Genomic DNA, 21,368 nt, shown 5'->3' on the forward strand with positions numbered 1-21,368 from the left:
TCATTGAAAAAAAAAAATTTAAACAGATTAATTTAAGTTCGGGAATGATTGAATCACATTGAATTTCCTGGCAACAGATCCTAAAAGGAATAATGTACAAATAATCAATATTAGTTATATAAATAAACACGAATTACACAGATCAAGCTCAAAGTAAATTCTAAACTTGTGCTATTGAATACTAACTCAACGACTACCTACCTACTACAAATTAAAATAAAGACTTTTCACGTTGAACTAAAATCTTTAACCCATGTTTATCAGAAAAAGCTCGTTTATCATCATGACCTAAGGAAAACGAACCCTGGATCTTGTGAAGGAAGAAAACACTACCACTGCGCCAAATAGGTTTTTTTTTCATTACACAAAACTACTTGATATTGTATTCATAGATATTATCCACGCGTTATCTTATCGTGACCTCAGCTATAACCTTATTTCCCATTAGCAATACTTCACCACAAAATTTAATACAATTCTCTGTTTTCAGGTGGACCGACCAGTGACCGGGTGAATAATATGTAAAACGTCACTCGTGACAAAAACAAGTGTGTGTGTGCGTGTGGCTATAAGAATCTCACCGAAGATGGGTAAGAAGAACTCCAAGCTGAAGCAAGACACAATCGATAGACTGACGAGTGCCACTTACTGTAAGTACCTTAGTGTTTCATCTGATTGCTCTCAATGTCCCCGTTTTAAGTGTCAATTCCAAGAACAGTCTTTCAATGCCCGCTTTTTATAAATAGGGCCGAAGCTATTTATGGAAAAATTGGCAGACTAATGGAACTACGGGGAAACTGAAAATAAAGCTACACTTACAGATCTAAATAGAGATTAATATTGATTGATGTTATTAAAAATGCTTTGATCAAATGTAAATACGGATAGGCATCCATCTATCTATTTATTGCATCTCTTTTTCAATGCCATAATTCGGTACATACCTACTTACTCCAATGAGTTCATTCAAGCTCGGGGTTTTCTAAAGAGAGTGCAAATGACATTTCGGTAATAACCTTTTCGTATATTTCATAGTCTTTTAACCTAGTTATTTAAATGGCTATTGTCAGATCGTGAAATGTTCAGATCTAATGGATATGAAAGACAATTACTAAGTTTGGATTTGAAACGATTGAAGACTTGGATATCAATAGAAGTAATTTAAAAGAAGTAACATTTTGGGTCTTTAATTAAATCGCAGGGAAATGGAGCTTTTATGAAGGTCGTTTTTAAATGGAATTGTATGAACGCCTGGTTCGACAGTGGTGTCGTAAGGGTAGATTTTACCCTCTGGCAATATAAGTCCCAGGTCTGGGTTTAAGGGATATATGAATAATCAAAATGAGTACATAGGTACTCATTAGAAATTCACTTTTTAGATAGATGGGATAACTTTTATACTTTCAAAATACTAATAGTAGACGTACGTACCTTGTATAAATCGGAGACTTCCTTGTGTATGAATAAGTCAAGAATACCCTTACCAAAGTTAAGTGCGTTAAGAACCAACAAGCGTATGAGTAGATTGATGATTGTGAATGGAGTAAAAGAAGTATGCAGGTATTGTAGCAAGTGGAACGATGTTTTCCCTGTCTAGATATCCTATTATATGCAAGTATGTTTTTATGGATAAAAGAACATAAAGGTAGCCAGATAGGCGCATTACTGAAACGATAAAATGTAAATCAACGTGTTGCCTGTTTTGTGAATGTCACGCGACAAGCTCATGTATAGGTGGTACCACACTACGCATAGTAGGTATTGTATATTTGAGGCACAGCTCTATACTTCTATAGACGTGTGCACATGATATTAAAGACTCCGTTGTGAGCTTCAATGTTTATACAAACATACATTTATTTCCAAATTTTTGAGAAAACGAACCTTTTGCCACAGCTCCGCCAGGGTAATATAAGTATTAATAACTATATTATTAAGTAGGTAGCTTGTTTTACTTCAGATATTTAACTTTATTAATTAAATAAATCATCAAAATCAGATGTGAAAGTGTAACAGAAAACCAGGGAACATCATATAGTAAAAGAAGTATGCAGGGATGGGGCATCATGTATTAGTTAATATTAACTTTTTAAAACATGAACTCTGACAGTTTCAGTAAAACAGTACTACTACATAAAGAAGCACAATAATAAAATTATACTTTATTTTCAATATCAGAAGAACCGAAATGAAATTGAACAAAAGTAAAATTTTAGTCGTTAGAATGTAGGTCACCTTGTAATATTTAGTAAACATACCAACTCTCAAAACGTACTCGCGTCTTTGAATCGCATGCCAATTTTGGCGGGAATTCTGCCAAGTGAGACATAGCTTGATATATCGTATCTTACATCGTGCCCGTACAGTAGGTTCGCTGTTAATTAACACTGATGATCTACGAGACAGGTTGTCCCAAATTCCCTTACTAGACATGGATTTTATTTTAATTTATATTTGCATAGAAACGACATTTTCCTTTACAATATATCAATATCTCTCTTGGAGCTGCGTATACTTACGGTACCATGTATCTAAGCTCTATCAAACGAGTGATTTGTCATTTTAAATAATTATAAAATAATTTGTTAAATAAGTTAGTTTGATTAACCTATACCCAATCCAAAACGAAATAGCGATATGTCTCTTGAATTCATTTTGGAATTATTAAATCTGAGTAACTGTAACTAATCTACTTACACAGAAAAATATTTCTTTAGTTTCGGTTGTGTTTTAAAATATACGAGATGATAAAACAATAATCAAACATTACGTACACCCGATTTATATATTTTTATCATTTCGTATACTTTAAAACACAACCGAAGCTAAAGAAATATTTTTCTGAAATTTAAACAAACAATAGTGCTGCGTCTACATTTACACCAGCTTAGAACAATATCGCGATATTTTGTGTCGTAGGTATTTAATTTTACCTTCCAGGAGAGGCAGTTCTTGTAGCTATAGCTCTATGGCGCTATTAGAACTGGGACAGGCCTTGCTGGTTGCGCATTCCGCTTCGATTCGAATTCGTCGTCCTTGCCAAGTGGCTTCATAAGTGGAAATCGATTCATCAAGCCGTCGCAATTAAATCACTCTTTGTTCAAACTTACCTTCACGCAAAATGATTTAACTAACTGATTTTTTTATAACAAATTCACAAACAAAATGCCAATAACCGATTTTTGTTAAGCCAGTCTTTGTACTGACTCTTATGTTACGAGGTTCGATCCCACGTCAGGTTATAAGAGAAAACAATTATTTTCCTAATGAACCTGGATTTCAAATGTTTGTTAATTTTTAAATACAGACCAGTTTAGTAAGTATTTTATTAACAAAGAACGAAAACTACAATATTAGGGTAACATAATTTATGTAATGTTTGTTAATATACTGCCAATCAGTCCAATGGATTTATTAAGGCTTTTGTTAACAAGTCTGTAGTGCGTGGATTCAAATCCAGTACACAAAGTTATCTTATAAATCACGCCGTTTTCCCGGAGGGATAGGTAAAGACTTTTTATTCACTTGCACCACTATACCGAAGTATTTACATGTGCAAGTAGAGCAAAATAATATTAAAATGCCTTTTGTGGAAATTATATAATAATAAAATTGACAGCGTTAAAGTTGCGAGACAAAAGTCGTTTTAATTTATTCCTTGAAAAGGTAAACAAAGTGACAGTGTTGCTATTAGTCGGTGTGCGTGTTGCTACGCAGTGAATTCGACACGCCTTGTGGCCTCGCCGTCTCCTCCCTTAATCGTTTTGACGGTGTCTTATACAAGCAGTTAAATAAACAGTATAAACGTAATACAAGGCTAACTGATGGAAGTGGCAAGCAAATTAAAAAGAAACAAAATACTGTACTCTCTTCCTTCCTTCTGACCGTTTATGACCATCGGTAGTCGAAGGGTTAAAATATGAGACTTATAAATGTTTCTTTTTTTTCTAGATTTCCTCCTTTTTCTGAGTTACATAAATTTGTTTGATTGTTATTGCAAACCGACGTTCATACGGTCGTAAGGAATACAATCGTAAGGAACTTGGACGACCAGGAAACTGGATATGTAGCGATGATAACAGTTACTTTAGTTTCCCACGAAGGTTCAATGCTAGTCAGTCCTAAAATGATGATACAATTTTAGGATTGACTAGAACAATATTTTCTAGAATCACTGTCCTTCTGGGAAAGTGTGTAAGTACATTTGTTTGTTATCCCATCACGATTCATCTGAAACTACTAGGTATAGACGACAAAGACTATTTTATATTCCTAACCAACGTTTATCACAGAAAAGTGGTAACTAAGTAATTTTGTTTTTTATATGGTCGAGTCCAAACAACGAAAAAATAATACTGATACCAGTAGGTACATCCTTAGCAAGTCCAAATTAACAAAGTTTATCGTATTATAACTAATTGAAATGTACAGGCCAATAAATTAAGGCATTAATTCGAAAGCTAGTAACCTTGCCAGTAATTGTGGAGTGCTCGAGGATAAGTGGATAAGTTAGCTTTATTGGGGAGTTAAGGGAAACTTGGAGGCGCCGTGAGGTCTACAGTGATGTCTGACAGCGTCATAATAGACATAGCCCTAGTTAGACCTCGCGAACACTCGCCTACCTACACAGGTATTTTCTGCCGTGTCTAACGATGACAAATGCGCCTTTTCAAATCAGTTGTAATTGTCATTACCGAAGTATAAACATGTATTTGATTTATCAGTCAAATCTACCAAGAGTCAATAAATACAATTTGTTTTGTGTTATTGTGTGACTGACCGACAACCTATATACCAAACTACTGGGTGTCAAAAGCTAAATGTGGAATACACATTCAATATTTATGAAGAATATCCTGCCATTCCTTAGAGTATTTTTATTTATTTTATCCATAATTACAAACATCGGGAACAGGTATAAACGAGAGTTCACATTTTACGGACTTAATCCAGTTACATTTTAGTTAAGATTATTCAAAAATTCATAATAACATAATATTATTCAGCAGCATGATTTATATTTCAACTCATATTAATAAGTAACTTCACCCTTATCAGAACTTTCCTGGAACTATATATGCTTCTGAGGGAATTTCCGAAATTAAGATTTGTTTCCAAAAATGCAAAATCTTATAAAGTAAAAGAATTTTGCCTTATTGATTTTTCAATAAGCGAAAAATAATTTTTTTTTATACACATCGACGAACTAGTAGTATCTAGCTACTACGTTAATTATCGTTGGTCTTATATAACCGCCATCACCATCGATATGGACATTATGTTTTTATGACTTTATTTATCAAATCGCATCAAAAGTTCGTAGCACGAAAACATGACGGTTCGATCAAGAAAACATTAAGTTGGTCTCCTGAATTGATTTGGACAAGAAGACAAGATAAGACAGTTATGTAACTTATTTTTCAGCATACCACTCAGACTACAATTAAAACGCGTCGAAGCCTCGGGCAGACGCCAGCAAATTTATATAGGTATTCGGGCATTGTAAGAGCTACGGCGCAAAAGATCACATTTTCGAAACAGCACACTTGCTTAACATCTTATTTATATGATACCACTTTAAAACTTTAAAAGTGCAGTATCCTATAGTTATTAAGCTACCGTGTTCAGATCAATCAAGTATTATACAAAACATTTAGTTTAATGCTAAGCTATTACACTGACTATTATTTAGTACAACCCAAATTCTTACGTCTAGGCCTTCCATTACCAGTCGAATGTTTTAGCTCAGTAGATTAGAGCATGTCCATCAAAGTAATTGCACCCCTCATTTATGACAGAGGGTTAATAAAAGATCCAAATTGCTTTGGGTAGAATATGGTTAGGAGTGGAATGCCAGACGTGTTCATGTTCAGACGGTGAGATCGCGTGTTTGCCTAATTTGCTGTAGGTGTCGCCACCTACTATTTATAACTTTTTTGGGTTAGGCATTAACATTACAAAATTCATTTTTCTTTTTATACTCTAGAGCTAATCCATCGATTGGGGAAGAACATCAGCAGATCAAAATATCCTCTTTCATTTTTAGTTTTTACTACTATTTTAGTATGCAGAGATCGTGGCAAGTGGAAAGAGGTAGTCTCTGCCTACCCCTCCGGGAAAGAGGCGTGATTTTATGTATGTATGTATGTATTTTTAGTTTTCATCAAACAGACCAGATGTAAACCTCTGAAAGATTTTGAAATTACTTTTCACCATCAATCATTCTGCCAATTAATAACTATTTTACTTTAAGATTTCATCATCAGATCTTGATAGAGATCCGATATAGTCTGCCGGAAGTATAATCGCAAAACAAAGCTACAAAAAATAACTTCGAATTGATAGCCTTCTTTTTTGAAGTCCGCAGAAAACCAATTCTATGTTGCATCAAGTAGCCAACTATTTAAGTTCATTCCAACCCTCTGTCTTACCATACACAAACACAGAGTAAGAAAGCTCTACGAAGTTCACGTGACCGGACTTTAACGACCAGCTTTGAAATATGTAGGAAAATAAAGCCCTTTTGAACCCCCTGGTTTACTTTGCGTATACTCCGTTTTACGACGCATTTTATGGTTCCAAAGTGATATGTGGATTTTTCCTATGGAGAATAGAATATGTGAAAAGATATGCAACTTGTTTGGTATTTTCGTCATAGTGCATTTGGATAAACCATATTTGTCACGTAAATTTTTCTTGTAGATTTTGATATAAGAATTCTTGGATAGGTTTATATATTATAGGAGACTATGAAAGATAACTTTGGACTTTGTACTTACTCATTAACGTTTATCTTGTTTATAAGTTTGATACAAATGCTTTTTTACTACGCTTTTTAACATTCCTTTTATTAGATATATCTGTATGTAAAAGATATTCATTTTTTATAACTTTTATCTTCTTTGATAATTCATTTAAAGCGTCCTATAACGAACGTAATCAATAGTACAAAATACGCACTCAAAAATATTAATACATACATACATAAAATCACGCCTCTTTCCCGGAGGGGTAGGCAGAGACTACCTCTTTCCACTTGCCACGATCCCTGCATACTTCCTTTGCTTCATCCACATTCATAACTCTCTTCATGCAAGCTCGGCGGTTTCGGGTACTTTGAAAAAAAATATTAATCTCACAAAATATTTGTGCAATGCTAATCACAAGTCCGATTTACACATTGGTCCAATCGCTGTCCAAACGCTAGGCCAGTGTGATTACTATTTTGCGCGTCAGCTATAACCATTCGCCATACAGACACAATAATTAAGGATAAAGAGTTGAACTTGGGTTATATATTTTTTCAAAGATAAAAGTAAAGATTTGGTTTTGGTTAAACTGCGACCCATTAATAATTGTTAATTTCTATTGCAACCATACAAATCGGAATAAGTCTTATTATTATTGCAAATTCTACAGGTACAACTTACCCTTAGATTTTATAAGCTATATACATATGAGCATAACTGTGCTGGCTCAAAAAACTGACTCGCCAAGACAGTAATTGTATTGGGGAATATGTGTAAAATACCCTTTAGCTTTAGGCCTATTTGTCATTTGCCATTCCCTCTGTCCCATTTCAGTCAAGGCTGATGGGGAGGCCACCCTAATGCTACTGGGAAACGGACGCCTCAATGACACCTGTTTACAAAAACACGTAACAAACTTTGGTCAAATTTATTTAGGTTTTAGTGCAACATTATGCATTTCTCTTTTAATAAATGTATTTTGCAGTTAACGTGCTTTTGTCCGTGATCTCGAAAGTATTTGTTTTTATCGTTGCCGCTTACCTAAATATGGAAATTCGCTAGCGGGACGTCTTCCCAAAGGATTTAAATACTAACACAGCTTTCTGAGACTATAAAATAGTTTGACTTTACAGTGTGCACTGTCTGTCAGTCACATTTGAGTTTTATAGGTATTGTATTCAGAGATCGGATCCACATTTTATGTATTCACAGACTTTATATTCATGTTCTTTTCATTTGCAACTTTTAAAATGTTTCAATACATTTGGCGAAAATACGTGTATTTTCCTCTACAGTAATTACTATGCCACATATAATTGTGCAATGAAAGTAATTTCCCATTATTGCTATCCGCTTTCACTAGATAGGTACGAATTGAACTAATCAGTCGGTCTATCGTAATTATTAGTAATAATGGTGAATACCTTATCAAAGTGACATAAATTGGAACATTATTCTCCCTAGCTAGGAATTGTTATACTTATATATATTCTTTAGCTTAGAATAAAAACCGAAGTTTATCTAAACTTCATACTAGCTCACTAGTACTTACTAGTCCGGCCCTTGGCTCGTATTAGGTATATACTATCGCTTGCTTATATACCACCCGTTTTTTTATTTTCACTTTTTGACGTAATGGCCGAATTGAGATTATGAGATTGACAAGGCTGCTATCTCATAGCTTTAAAGGAGAATTTCAACATCATAAGCCTTTCCCTTAATTAACTTTTAACATTCTGCACGAAAAGAGTATCAACTGACGCACACAATATTTTATTTACGCTAGCAGACCAACAGTCAGATCAATGTACTTCTTCCCTTAGTCGCCTTTTAGGATACCCATGGGACTAAAGTGCTAGCAAGTACAAACCACACGACAACAGGATAAAGCGATGAACCCTATGGAATTATATTGTCGGAAGTATAGTTGTAACTCTAAACAAACACTAGGGCTAATAATGTGCGCTCAACACGCACGTAATATTTGGTATATGACCATAAAATTCTATTACCAAATCTAAAAGAGTACTTTGATACAGGTGTGCTTTGCTAGTTATTATATTTAGTCATTATTTAGCTAATGTTTCAACATAAAGAGATCCACACCTACACAAGAGTGGAAGGTATTTTAAAAAGTATGATAGACTTTGTGATTGTAGATGAAAGATTGAAGAACAAAGTGCTGGATACCCGTGCATATCGCGGTGCTGGCATTGACTCGGACCATTTACTGGTGATATCCCGGATAAGGGGTATCTTCAATCGCTGGCGGCACAGGGTAAGGGAGCAAACCAGCGCTTTGGAAAGAGTAAAAGTAGAAAATTTGCAAGATATGGATGTAGGTAAGAAGTATATTAATAGACTGAAGGATGAATTTGAAGATTTAGAGGAAATGAGCGATATTGAAGATGGATGGAAGGAATTTAAAGAAAGAATTGTGAAAGTAGCTGTTGAAGTGTGTGGTGTAAGTAGAAGAAGGAAAGGAAAAAATCACAAAAATGCGTGGATGAGTAAAGATGTGCAAGAACTTGTGCGATTAAAGAAGAAAGCATGGCTGGATTTGTTAGCAGCAAAAGCTAACTTAAGAATGCAAGAGGTTATAGATGAAGATGTGAATGAAGCACGTAAGGAATATAAGAAAATGAAAGATTTGGTTAAGAAAGCTGTGATTAGAAAGAAAGAAGAGTATAAAGAGGATTTTGATAAAAGGCTATCAGAAGACTTTCAGTCAAATCTGAAAGTATTCTGGAAATCCGTAAGGTCAGCCCGAGGAAATACTATAACCAGAGAGCTGACTAGGATCAGATGCCAGGATGGTAGCGTTGTGAAAGGAGAAGAATGTGTACTAAAGATATGGAAGGACTATTTTGAAAGTTTATTTGAAAAAAAGGAAGGAAATAAGAAAGATTTCTGCTATAGCGAAGAAAAAGAGAATGAGATGGAAGGCGAAATTGAAATGTTCGAAATTGTGGAAGCACTTAAGAGTATGAAAGCGGGAAAGGCTGCTGGGTGTGATAGAGTGTCGGTCGAGATGCTTAAAGCAGGAAAAGGCGTAGTAGCTAGTCAGTTGTACTGCCTTTTCAATTTGTGTTGGAGAAGCGGCCGAGTACCAAAAGATTGGTGTAAGGCTGTTATCGTGCCACTTTACAAAGGAAAAGGGTCACAGCTGGACTGCAAAAATTATCGTGGTATAAGCCTGCTTAGCGTCGTCGGCAAATTGTATGCTAAGGTATTGATTAATAGAGTCAGGAATGAAACTGATGACAAAATATGGGATGCTCAAGCGGGATTTCGAAAGGGAATGGGATGTACTGATCAGGTCTTTTCCTTGCGGTGCATAGCCGAAAAGTTTTTGGCCAAGAGTCAAAAAGTCTATTGCACATTCGTAGATCTGGAAAAGGCCTATGACAGAGTTGAGAGGAATGAATTGTGGTCAGCACTTTCTATGCATGGGGTGAGCAGTCTCTTAATACGAGCACTGAATTCCTTATATGAGGATTCGAGTGCTTGTGTCAGGATAAACGGAGCGCACACTGAGTGGTTTAAGATTGAGAAAGGCGTTAGGCAAGGATGTGTTGCGTCACCGTGGCTGTTCAACCTATTTATGGATAGCTGTTTGACAGATTTGAAAGAGTCTAAAAGTGGATTAAGGATGAATGAGTTACTCGTCAAATGTCTGCTCTATGCCGACGATCAGGTTATACTGGCGTCATCAGCGGAGGAGTTACAGGAGATGGTAAACTGTATGCATGAAGCTTTAAAAGAGAAAGGAATGAAAGTGAACGTAAGTAAAACTAAAACACTGGTTTTTGAAATGGAGAAAGAAATGACAGCATGTAATATTTTGATTGGAGGAGAAAAAGTGGAGCAAGTGAAAGAGTTTGTATATCTAGGATCAAAGTTTACATCAGATGGCAAGTATGATAGTGATATTGAAAGGAGAGTGAACGCGGGGAACATGGTGAATGGAGCTTTGCATGCCTTTATGAGCAGTCAGAAACTATCCAAAAAGGCTCGACTGGCTGTGCACAGGGGCGTGTTGGTCCCGACATTAATGTATGGGAGTGAAAGTTGGGTATGGCAAAAGAAGCATGAAAGCAGAATAAATGCAGTGGAAATGAGAGCGTTAAGGAGTATGATGGGTGTGAAATTGAGTGACAGGATAAGGAACAGCGTGATAAGGGAATGTTGTGATGTGAAAGAAGATGTAGTTACAGGAATAGAAAAGGGTATGTTAAGATGGTTCGGTCATGTGGAGAGGATGAATGAAAGCAGGTTGACTAAGCAGATATACAAGGAGAGTGTGGAGGGAAAGGTCGGAGTGGGAAGACCTAGACGAACGTATCTTGATCAAATTAAGGACGTCCTGGTAAAGGGTCAGGTCAAAAGTACCCGAAACCGCCGAGCTTGTCTGAAGAGAGTTATGAATGTGGACGAAGCGAAAGAAGTATGCAGAGATCGTGGCAAGTGGAAAGAGGTAGTCTCTGCCTACCCCTCCGGGAAAGAGGCGTGATTTTATGTATGTATGTATGTATTATTTAGCTATACAGCTGTAGTCGTGTGTACGTAAAGCCTTAATAAGCCGTATTTATATGAGCTTCTTCATAGACTCAGATATTATAGTGACATTCATCTTATTATTGTTCACATTTCAAAATTTTTTGCCTTTACGTTCCTACTTGTGTATTTTTATTTTTCCTTTAAAAAGAAAATCCTACTGTATCATGTCGGCGCTGTACATTTTATAACCATTATTTAAGGGGGATCCGGGCGCTGAAGTTGTTTAACGGGAAAATGAGATAAGTTTATGGTTCATGCTTAACGGATATAATGATTTAGTAAGCTGTTCAATTTTCTTCGTATCTCATAAAAAGTAGAGTAGTTAAAATTTGTAAGTACACAATTTGAATGTGACGTTGAATAAATTTAAACACTATCAATTTATCCTGCATTCATGGTACCTACTATAAATCTTTTACTAGATGTATATATGGACATCATAGTCCAAAAAAGAGACGTAAATGTTTGCACGTAGCAATTAGAAAATATGATAAAAAGCTGTGAATGACCCATTGTTCATACATATTGAACCTTAAAAAAACACCCGCAGAATATAACTCCAGTAAAATAATGCAAATAATCTACTACATAATTTCGATCTGTACGTAATAGTTATTTGCAAAGATGAAATTGAACCTACCTTTATGTTTTAGTGTAGACGTCTATTCAATGCTTTCAGGCTCAGACGTCACGGATTATATAATGTAACGGCGATGACGTCACAGGAACAATAGGCCTCGCAGCGACATCCATCATCCTTTATGACGCCGGATACGGGAGAGCCGTTTTAAAATTTATATAATACCCACTGGGGCGCGGTGTATCAGTATTTAATGCAAAGTGTCCTGTCTGACACCGTTTATATCGCACTCTTTTGTTTTTGTCGGTTGATTTTTGTCCGTCACCTGAATTCTGAAAATTGAATAAATAAAACCCTGGCTGTGTTGGGCACAGATTTAATTTAACGTGTGTTGGAGACAAATAAACTAAGTTAATGATTAGAAAATAAATAAATCATAAAATAAATTTCAGTCTTACATAAAAAATAAAAGAAATCAAAATTAAATTTATATTGTATTGTCCCTGTAAATAGACACCCTGCACCAAATATAATTTATTGCTTATTATACTCTACATATACATCAACTATGGTTGAATACATGAACAAAGTTCATTCAAAACCTATTTTGATTATAAAAGTCAATAGTATCTATTATTGTGAAACAACTTCTTTCATTTGTGTGGAAAATTAAAATTGTTATGTATCTTAATTCAAGTCATAATTTTTATACACGGACGACCCATCTTGCGACAAGCCTCGTAAATTTGTGCTCTAATGCTTATACGACCCGCGTTGTGGCCGCCGTATATCATTTCTAACCTGGGACAGGTTAAAATGCATCAAGAAATATTAAAAATATAACGTGACCCCACGGACGACATGTTTACGTCTCCCGATTTTCATATTACTCCTGAATGCTAAGCTGCCATTACCAATGCTGAACAAAATCCGATATACCCTGGACTGAATTATTTTTAATAAAAATAAAACCGTTTCGGCTTACATTAAGTTAACTTCTGCTTATTTTTCAACTTATGGAGAAATTCTTAACAAAAAAGCCTTCTATGAACAGCCCACATCCACCACAAATAAATAATTTTAAATGAAAATGTCTGTTGATTCTTATTTAGAACATTAGACATTTAAGTGTTAAAAATAATAGTTTGTCCGCGAAGGAGAACTATTACAATAAAATAGAAGATATCACATGAGATAGAGAGAATAAAAGTAAACTGTATAACTGAAACACAAGTCATCATAGCTCGGGAATGATAAGACCCAAAATCCATATGTAAAGATAATGATTTGATAATAAACAATACTTAGCATTCATACATTTGATAACATACGTTTTGTACTGACTAAATTATGTTTAACTGGCTAAATTAGGTAGGTGCAAATTTATGATAATAGCCTCAGTGGTAACAACAAACTCGCACTCACCAGAGGTAACTAATTTAAACTTAGTTACGTGTGAACCTCTAATTAATAACATGTAAACTTCAGAATATTAGTCATATCCGGAACAAAGTGTGACATGACGAAGCTTCGCGGTCCACCCTTGTCTCCCGTTATCTCAAATCTAAACTCGTGGTCCTCAAAGTTTTTCACAATACCCACTGTTTTTGTTCTATGGTTCAAGTAATTCAGCCATCCCAAACTAGTCAGGTTATTCATAGTTTAAATGTCACGGGATTGTCTACTTTAAAGCATAGATAGGTAGTCGTAATATGATATATGAAATTAATTTCGTCCCATATCTTCTTCTCCCTTCTGACGTTAGTCCCGGTTACATCCTCATCTTTCTGGAGAGGAGCGCCGAGTGCGGCTTTACGACCAATTTTGTACCTTTTATTAACTTAAACTACTTTTAGGTAAAGCACAAGTAAAGAACAGGTTCCAAGAAGGTATCAGAATACCTCAACAACAGTCTTAACTAGTTTAGCAAAATTAACCTGAAAAATGATAGCATAACTGGGCTGTTTTTATTATTTTCGTATTTGAATACGTAGGTATTTGAAAAATTCGCGTGTCATGAATATGCTACATACTCGGGAACACGCGTGCCGTTTCCAAACTTCTAAAAATTAATCTCAAGAATATTTTTCGAGGCAATAAATCGACTCGACATAGTCGGACCAATTCTCCTTACTTCGACAACTAAGCAAAAATATTATTTCGACGAATAAGTACCACATATACCATTATAGATGTCGCAAGTAAAGCACAAGTAATGTAATATTAATTTTTGATTTAATTTAGTTTTGTAAATTTTTATTTTACCACCATATGACACCGCTCTACAATATCTTTCGCATGGATGTCATAAAAAGCCGTTAAGGCAAGGCTAATAAACCTTGGTATTTTTTTAGTAGGCGTTGGGCTAGAAAACTGTCACTATTTGGTGCTTAGTTCTACCATTAGGCCTTTCAGTATTTCTATTCCGCAAGGAATATAGACATTAGAATAAAGAAAAAAAAATATAGAATATTTTATTTATGTCTAACTGAATTTGTAGACAATGCATTTAATCAGCAAGCAGATTTTGCTTCCTTACCTAATAAGTTGATTCTTAAATTATTGTTACAATTTATTTTATATACTTACCTATTCTGAACATAATATATCAAATAAAAATGTCTTGGGACACTCTCATTTTAAAAGCTTATAAGCTTCTTTGGTAGAAATCAAACAGAAAAAATACATACTTAATAAATATTCGGAGTAAATAATCCAATAACTGTTTACCTATAATTCAGAATTTGCTAACCTTTATCTAATCCAGTTCACAACTTGGTTCAAAAGCTAAGCCGATTATAAGGTTAACGCCACTTCTAACTTAGCTTCTATTTTGTTATATAACTTCAAAATAAATATACTATGTCAGCAGTAATATTTACAAAGTTTGCCTTATCAGATGATCGAACTAGACAGGGTGGTTATATCATCTAGATAAGATCGTCTCATATTTGGTTTACGACAGCAATTTGTATTACAAATTGTATTGGAGTTTTTGGGTGAAGTAAAAAAAATGCATTTGACTCATTTAATAACAATGTTAATTTGACGCTTCAATCCATGCTATCGTACTAGTATTATAAATGTCAATGAATGTATATATATAAATGTATATATATATATATATATATATGTATATACTTGGAGGTCGAGTATATACATAAATAAAACAAAAGTAATAATATAGAGTGGAGTATGATTATGGAATAATAAAAAGCATTTATAAGCATGTTAACAATTTTAACTCTTTTGTATATGTGAAACATAATATTCATATTTTTCTTGGTCGCATTTACAGTGACTCCCCGTTAGTTACGTAGGCTACGCTACATTGAGTTCTGACAAAGCTATGACACACGCACACTACATACACTCACAACACGCACACACACACACACATCAACAATGACGCCGGTCTGTCTAGATGAGGGAGGATACAATTGTAGCCATCGAGTGTCCATCAAATATGGAGCGCGCAATTGACTTGGAGCCCACAACAAGCACAAATATTCTATACTCACTTGATCTCGTAAGGAAATAAGTAAAATTGATAGCATAACTTATGACGTGTTGTTACCGGTCTGCTTTATATATTTATATTCATTAATATTTTCTTTTGTTTTTCAAATAAGAATTAATAATAGTACTTATGATATAATGCGGAATCGGAACATGTATCCGTATTACTTATGATAATTACGTACGTCATTAAAAATATGCGCTCTTGGCCGCTATTATATTAGGCCTAAAAGGACCTTTCCTTAACATACTAATTCTAACCAAGTAGATCTAAAAAGATTAGATAAAAACGCCTGCCTTCTTTTATTAGTATTAGTAAACAATATAACAATTTTTTACACAATATGACTTTATATGCTGACCAAAAGCCGAAAAAAGATTTGCTAAGCATTTAAACAAAATTTTAATAAATCTGAATATTTTATAATACAGATGTCTGTCTGCACGACAATAAGTTCAGTAAAGAGGTGACGCAACTTTCAGAGACATTCTTTTTACTTTTCCACGGCTGCCAACCCCGTAGGCTCCTTGTCTGTGGAAAAACAAAGGCAGAAAATACGGCAGATTTCTATTCGCATAGCTGCGTAATGCTTGAGGTCTTCTTTTGTTCGCATTATTTATTACGGTTTCATCTCACCGATGTTAAACACTGTTCTTAATTTATTTATTTTTTATAAATTCAATTGAACATACTAAATACGCTAATTTACTAGCATCGCATCTAAATATCAAATCTATGACAGAATAAGCTATGCAGAATAGGAATAACTTTCTAAATGTTTTAAGATTAAAGTTTATTATACAAATTCCATCAGATGTTCCCCATCAAATGTAACCTAAACCGACTATCCTGCATCTGTTAAATGCTAGTTGATTGCGTCTGTATTTACCTGAATGGAGCAACGGCGCCGAGTTAATTAGTAAAAGCTGTGGCGATAGAATGTACACTTTGACCAGTGAATACTAATTCCTGATGTCAATTTCGAAACTACCTACAGTTTCATCGGGATGATGTATCTGGCAAACTAAGTAAAATTAGTCTGTGTATTCTTTAGAGTTTGTAATGATAGTATATGTAACTAATATTTTACAACGGATGTACAGTACATAGGTATTCATACGTACTGTAGCAGTGTATCCACAGGTAGCTGATGATTTCTATATAACCTTTCTTTTCATAGATGATAGGTTTACTTGTAAAACATCAGCAATGTTATAATCAAGAATTGATTGATTGTTTTTTTTCTTGACAAAATATGTGTTTGTGTGTTCATATTAACAACATACATTACTTATAATCACGTCTTTTTTCCATATGGGGTAGACGGAGCCAACAGTCTCGCAAAGACTAATTCAACACGTTCAGCGTACGGTTTAAAGATGAAATTTACATTTAAATAGAAATAATTCAGTCGCCTTTTACGACATCCATGTTAAGGGATAGAGTGGTGGTCCTATTCTAAAGTGTCCCGGAACCATATTGCATATCGCGTGGAGGATGTGACCCCTAGTTACAACGTCCCACTTATTTTTACTTGTTTGTGATGGAAAATTTTACAATCTGTCATAAAATAAAAACCTAATGGGACTTTTAGTTCATCAAGGTTTAATAGCGCACTGATGGAAGTTCTGAATGTTATGCTACCAGGAATATTAAGCTGAGAATTTCAACCAATTTGTTTATACTAATAATAAGATTGCTATTACATTTTTTATCAACTCAGTATTACAGGAACTAGTCCGATTCCCTTTATTCCATTTCGGCATTCCCATACAATCCACTTTATGTTTGTTATCCTATTGTAAAATCATAGGCTTATCTCCATGACAAAGGCTGCGCGGCTGGGATTATTGGAAATTGGTGGACCAATCTACAGCAAACTTGTTAAATGCTCACAACATATGGACGTAAATGCATATCATTTTCATTACGTTTTTTGACGATCAAGTGGCCTGATGAAAATGAAAATTGCATATTGAAAGAAATTTGTACAAATTTAACTGTGCACTTAAATCATTTACAAACTTATAGTCACGTATAGTCACGTGTATAACCCTTGTGAGGTAGACAGAGCCAACAGGCTTGAAAAGTCTGTTAGGATACGTTCAGCTGTATGTACATATTCTACCAAATATTAACTAACATAGCTGAATTTCACCCAGGTTAATTAAGTCTACTACATCGATTAAATTAAGACTTGACCGTGCTAAATCCGAGCACAATTTTCGAATTTTTCGTAGTAACAGGCTGAGGAAGCTGGTACACTGTATCATACTACTACTAAGTAAGCAAAAATATATGACTAACGTACAAATTCAAACCACCTGATGATAAGTGATTAATGCGGTATGGCAACAGGGCTGCCCCGCGTGTGTCACTGGCCCTGCAGGCATGAAATCCAATTTTTAATATTAAAAATCCTTGTTTAATAAAGTAAAAAAAATACAATTAATAGGTGTAACGATGTGTAATTTGTAGATTCATTTTAGTTCATTTATGATTGAAATTACTGATTTTTGTTCCTCCTGGCGTGAAACAAGTCCCTAGAAAGGAGCCCTGGGTGCTAGAATTGAAATTCCGATAATTACTGAGACCTATCGCCTTAAGGAAAGAATTTGGAGTGTAAAAGCTCTTCATTTACTTTTGCAATATGCACGAAAAGTGAAGCAGCCCACCGCGGATACAAAAACAAAAATTATCATACATACGAATATGGGAAAATTCCAAGGAGACATAGACTAAACTCTGAACGATTCTATTTACTCTATAAATCTTTGTACAATTACGTCTTCAGACATCTGCGTCAAAGACTCCAGCGCGGAGACTAATTATCTCGTGATGCAAATTTAAACAGTCTAAAGAAACCATTTTCCTCCCTTTAAAATAATGTCTTGTAAAGTATATGTGCATAGGAACTAGCTATTTCTTCATACGGTCTTTTATAAATTAAGGATTAGTTATATTCCCACTGAAGTAAAAATAATTTATTTTCTCCTCCAAAACATTCTTCATTAGTGAATATAAAAAATACCAGAAACTACTAAAATATATAAAAATATATTTGAGTAGTTTCGGCTGTAATCCAATTAATTACTGAATGACTTCAGTAATCCAAGAGTTTGGTTTTTTTATATTAATATTTGTATGAACTGTAACGGCTCAACGGCCTCAAATGGAAGATCTTTCACCAGGCTGGGTGATATGCCTGAGGAACATTCATACTCATCACTTCTCTCGCAAGCCAGCGTCTGGGTATCGCAGCAGATTCACCGCACCCGATGGCGTGTGACGCAAAGTTACCCCAGTTTTTTAATTTCTTATTTCAAATAAATGAGAAATTTAAATTTCTCATCAATAATGTAAATTAAAAATTCAAAGTAAAACTTTTTATTGCTTCCATCAGCAATAAATTAGTTAGTGGTAGCGAAACGGCACTTTGAAAAAGAAATACCGATTCCCGCTTCGACCGCGCCGTTTACGATAATACCTACAAAGAATTTTATGGCTTACCGATGTTCAGTTTTTGCTAGCGACCCATTCAGACGTCAGACGCCACGATTTAATTAGAAACTTTGTCACAATATGCAATTATTGTTTGTTCTAACAACCACTTGATAAAGTAGGCGCGATAAGTCCGTTAAAGGTGGGAAAGAAGGGTCCTAAGCTAAGGTGATTCCGATATCACACACTATATACTCATATATATATCTTTCTCGTAAAGTTGGGCTTCATTATAGAATCTCAATCATCATCATCATTAAGCCAAACAGCTGAACGTTGCATATCAGTCTTTGCAAGAGCATTGGCTCTTTCTACTCCGCAAGGGATATAGACGTGATTACGAGTATACATATATATGTATCTATGTAAGGAAAGACACAATGAGTCCTCGTATTAAAACATTAAGTAATTCTAAAATTATACTGATTTATTACATAGTAACTTTTGAAAATCTTTCATAGTAGGCGAAAAACTCATACAACTTTTCCATTGTTGCCTGTGGTGTGTCCCCTGTTTCGCAGAGATCCTGCTATTTCTCTAGTGTAGTCATCTCACATTTTTATGGTCTGCTCCTCTTTCGGTTTTCTTCATAAACTCTTGTCGAATGTCTAACCCTATCTCCATTAAAATCTTTATCTAATTTAAATATTAGCAGTAAGTACGAATACCGTGATACAATTTGGTAAAGTTTTTACGGTCGGCTGCCTGTCTGACGCCAACACTCTTTGGGAAAACTTTGACTGTTATCAAGTATGAAAACTTACTAAGGGACAGCAATCTGCACTATTTGTGGGTGTATTTTTTGCACAGGTCTTATGTATGTACTGCTTACTTCATAAGATTTCTATTTCAAATTCACACGACTGTGTTTTTGAAGATGTTTCTGGGTTGGCTTTGAAATGTATCCAGGCGTATGTAAAATGAGCCAGATAAAAATTTGAAAATATATAGTTGATATCTTATTTTACTGCATAAGAAACTTATGACATAAACATTGATTGAGCAATAACTAACTATCGTACATTAATTTCATACCGACATCTCAATACTGAAGTCTCCAAAACAAAATATTTGACTTAAAACTCTAGACTTAATTAAACCTGAAGTAAAAGTAATTTCATTTTATGCTCGAATCAACTTAACGAAGCATGTTTAACATTTCTACTGTTGTTTACTTGGACGGTTATCACAACTGGCCAGGAATGCTCGTATACTTTAGAAATAACTTCAAATATAACCTGCACAAATTGCTGTGCATTGCCTAGAAAATGGGTGGCTTCACGCTCATGGTGGCAAATATTGTTTTCATCGTCGACGACGAAATACTGCAATATGATCTAATTCAAACCTAGTTCCCATGACTTAAGAACACAAAATTGAACATCAGCTATGTCGCTAATTGCAACAAAAAGTGAGAACAGAAGAACATCTTGTTTTTCAATGACTTTAGGAATAAATTTTATTTAACTTATCCAGGAATTTGTGTGATTTTTATAAATTTTTAATGAATTTGGTTTTCCTTTAATTTAAAATATAATGCTTAGCCATACAATGAAGAATAAGAAATAGGTTTCCTTAAAACAAGATGTTTAAGATGAATGATGAAATACCTACTTACTTACTCGTTTTAATAGAACTACAGGAAAACAAGTTGAAGAGAGGGTCGCGCGATAGCTCTATTCGGCTCGGCGGTTAATTTCTGATTAATTAATGTAAAAGAATTGAATCACTTATTTGCATCAAACGATGTTATTTATGTAAAATAAAATAAAATCTATACAAAATATTATTTATGGAGTTAAATCTCTAGTATATATATATTTGTTGTTCATATGAGTGATACAATTGTCCTGCAAGGTTCGCGACCTGGATATTGGCACAAGTGGAGGATTTGACGCTGAAGCCATAAAATTCCTTTGTCAAGATGTCGCAGCGTCGATTCATATCTTGGCTGTGTGTAATATTATATTAATGTATATTATTTGTCTTAATATTTTACTTAGAATGGTGCCTGTGTTCTCCAGTACTTTAGAATAGGACCACTCCGTCTTTTCTCTTTTCCATGGATGTCGTAAAAGACGAGTAAGAGAATAGCACATTCTACGAGTGTAGGTACTATGATTCAATATGGATTATGATTCCCTGCAAAGGTTGCGGTCAAATAGGAGTCTCTTCGTTTAAAAATTTTCAATACGTAGAAATAATCAGATAGACTTTTACATCTATCGTAATACAATCGGGCTGTGTCCAAATTTATTTATTTTTTATCGCCCGGCCCAAGTTTTACAGCCGGGCTATGTAGAGTAAACTACATGATAATGGACACTTTGACTACCGAACATCCACTGAATAATGGGCACTTAAGTTTATACTTGCTCGAGATTCTGTCAACGAATATAACAACAATACAAGATACATATACAAATGAAATGCGTACTTATGTAATCGATACACTTAC

The 21,368-nt window shown here is 34.6% G+C and overlaps 1 protein-coding gene across 1 annotated transcript in view; it reads left to right on the forward strand.

The window, feature by feature from the left end:
• The first annotated feature begins 586 nt into the window (after positions 1 to 586).
• LOC106133820 (frequenin-2) overlaps positions 587 to 21,368 on the forward strand; it is a 77,241-nt gene continuing 56,459 nt past the window's right edge. The window contains exon 1 of the mRNA XM_013333653.1: positions 587 to 650. Within this exon, the coding sequence (XP_013189107.1) occupies positions 587 to 650 (64 nt within the window). The remainder of the gene's footprint in view (positions 651 to 21,368) is intronic.

This window comes from Amyelois transitella, chromosome Z (assembly GCF_032362555.1).
Source record: "Amyelois transitella isolate CPQ chromosome Z, ilAmyTran1.1, whole genome shotgun sequence".
In the NCBI taxonomy this organism is placed as follows: domain Eukaryota; kingdom Metazoa; phylum Arthropoda; class Insecta; order Lepidoptera; family Pyralidae; genus Amyelois; species Amyelois transitella.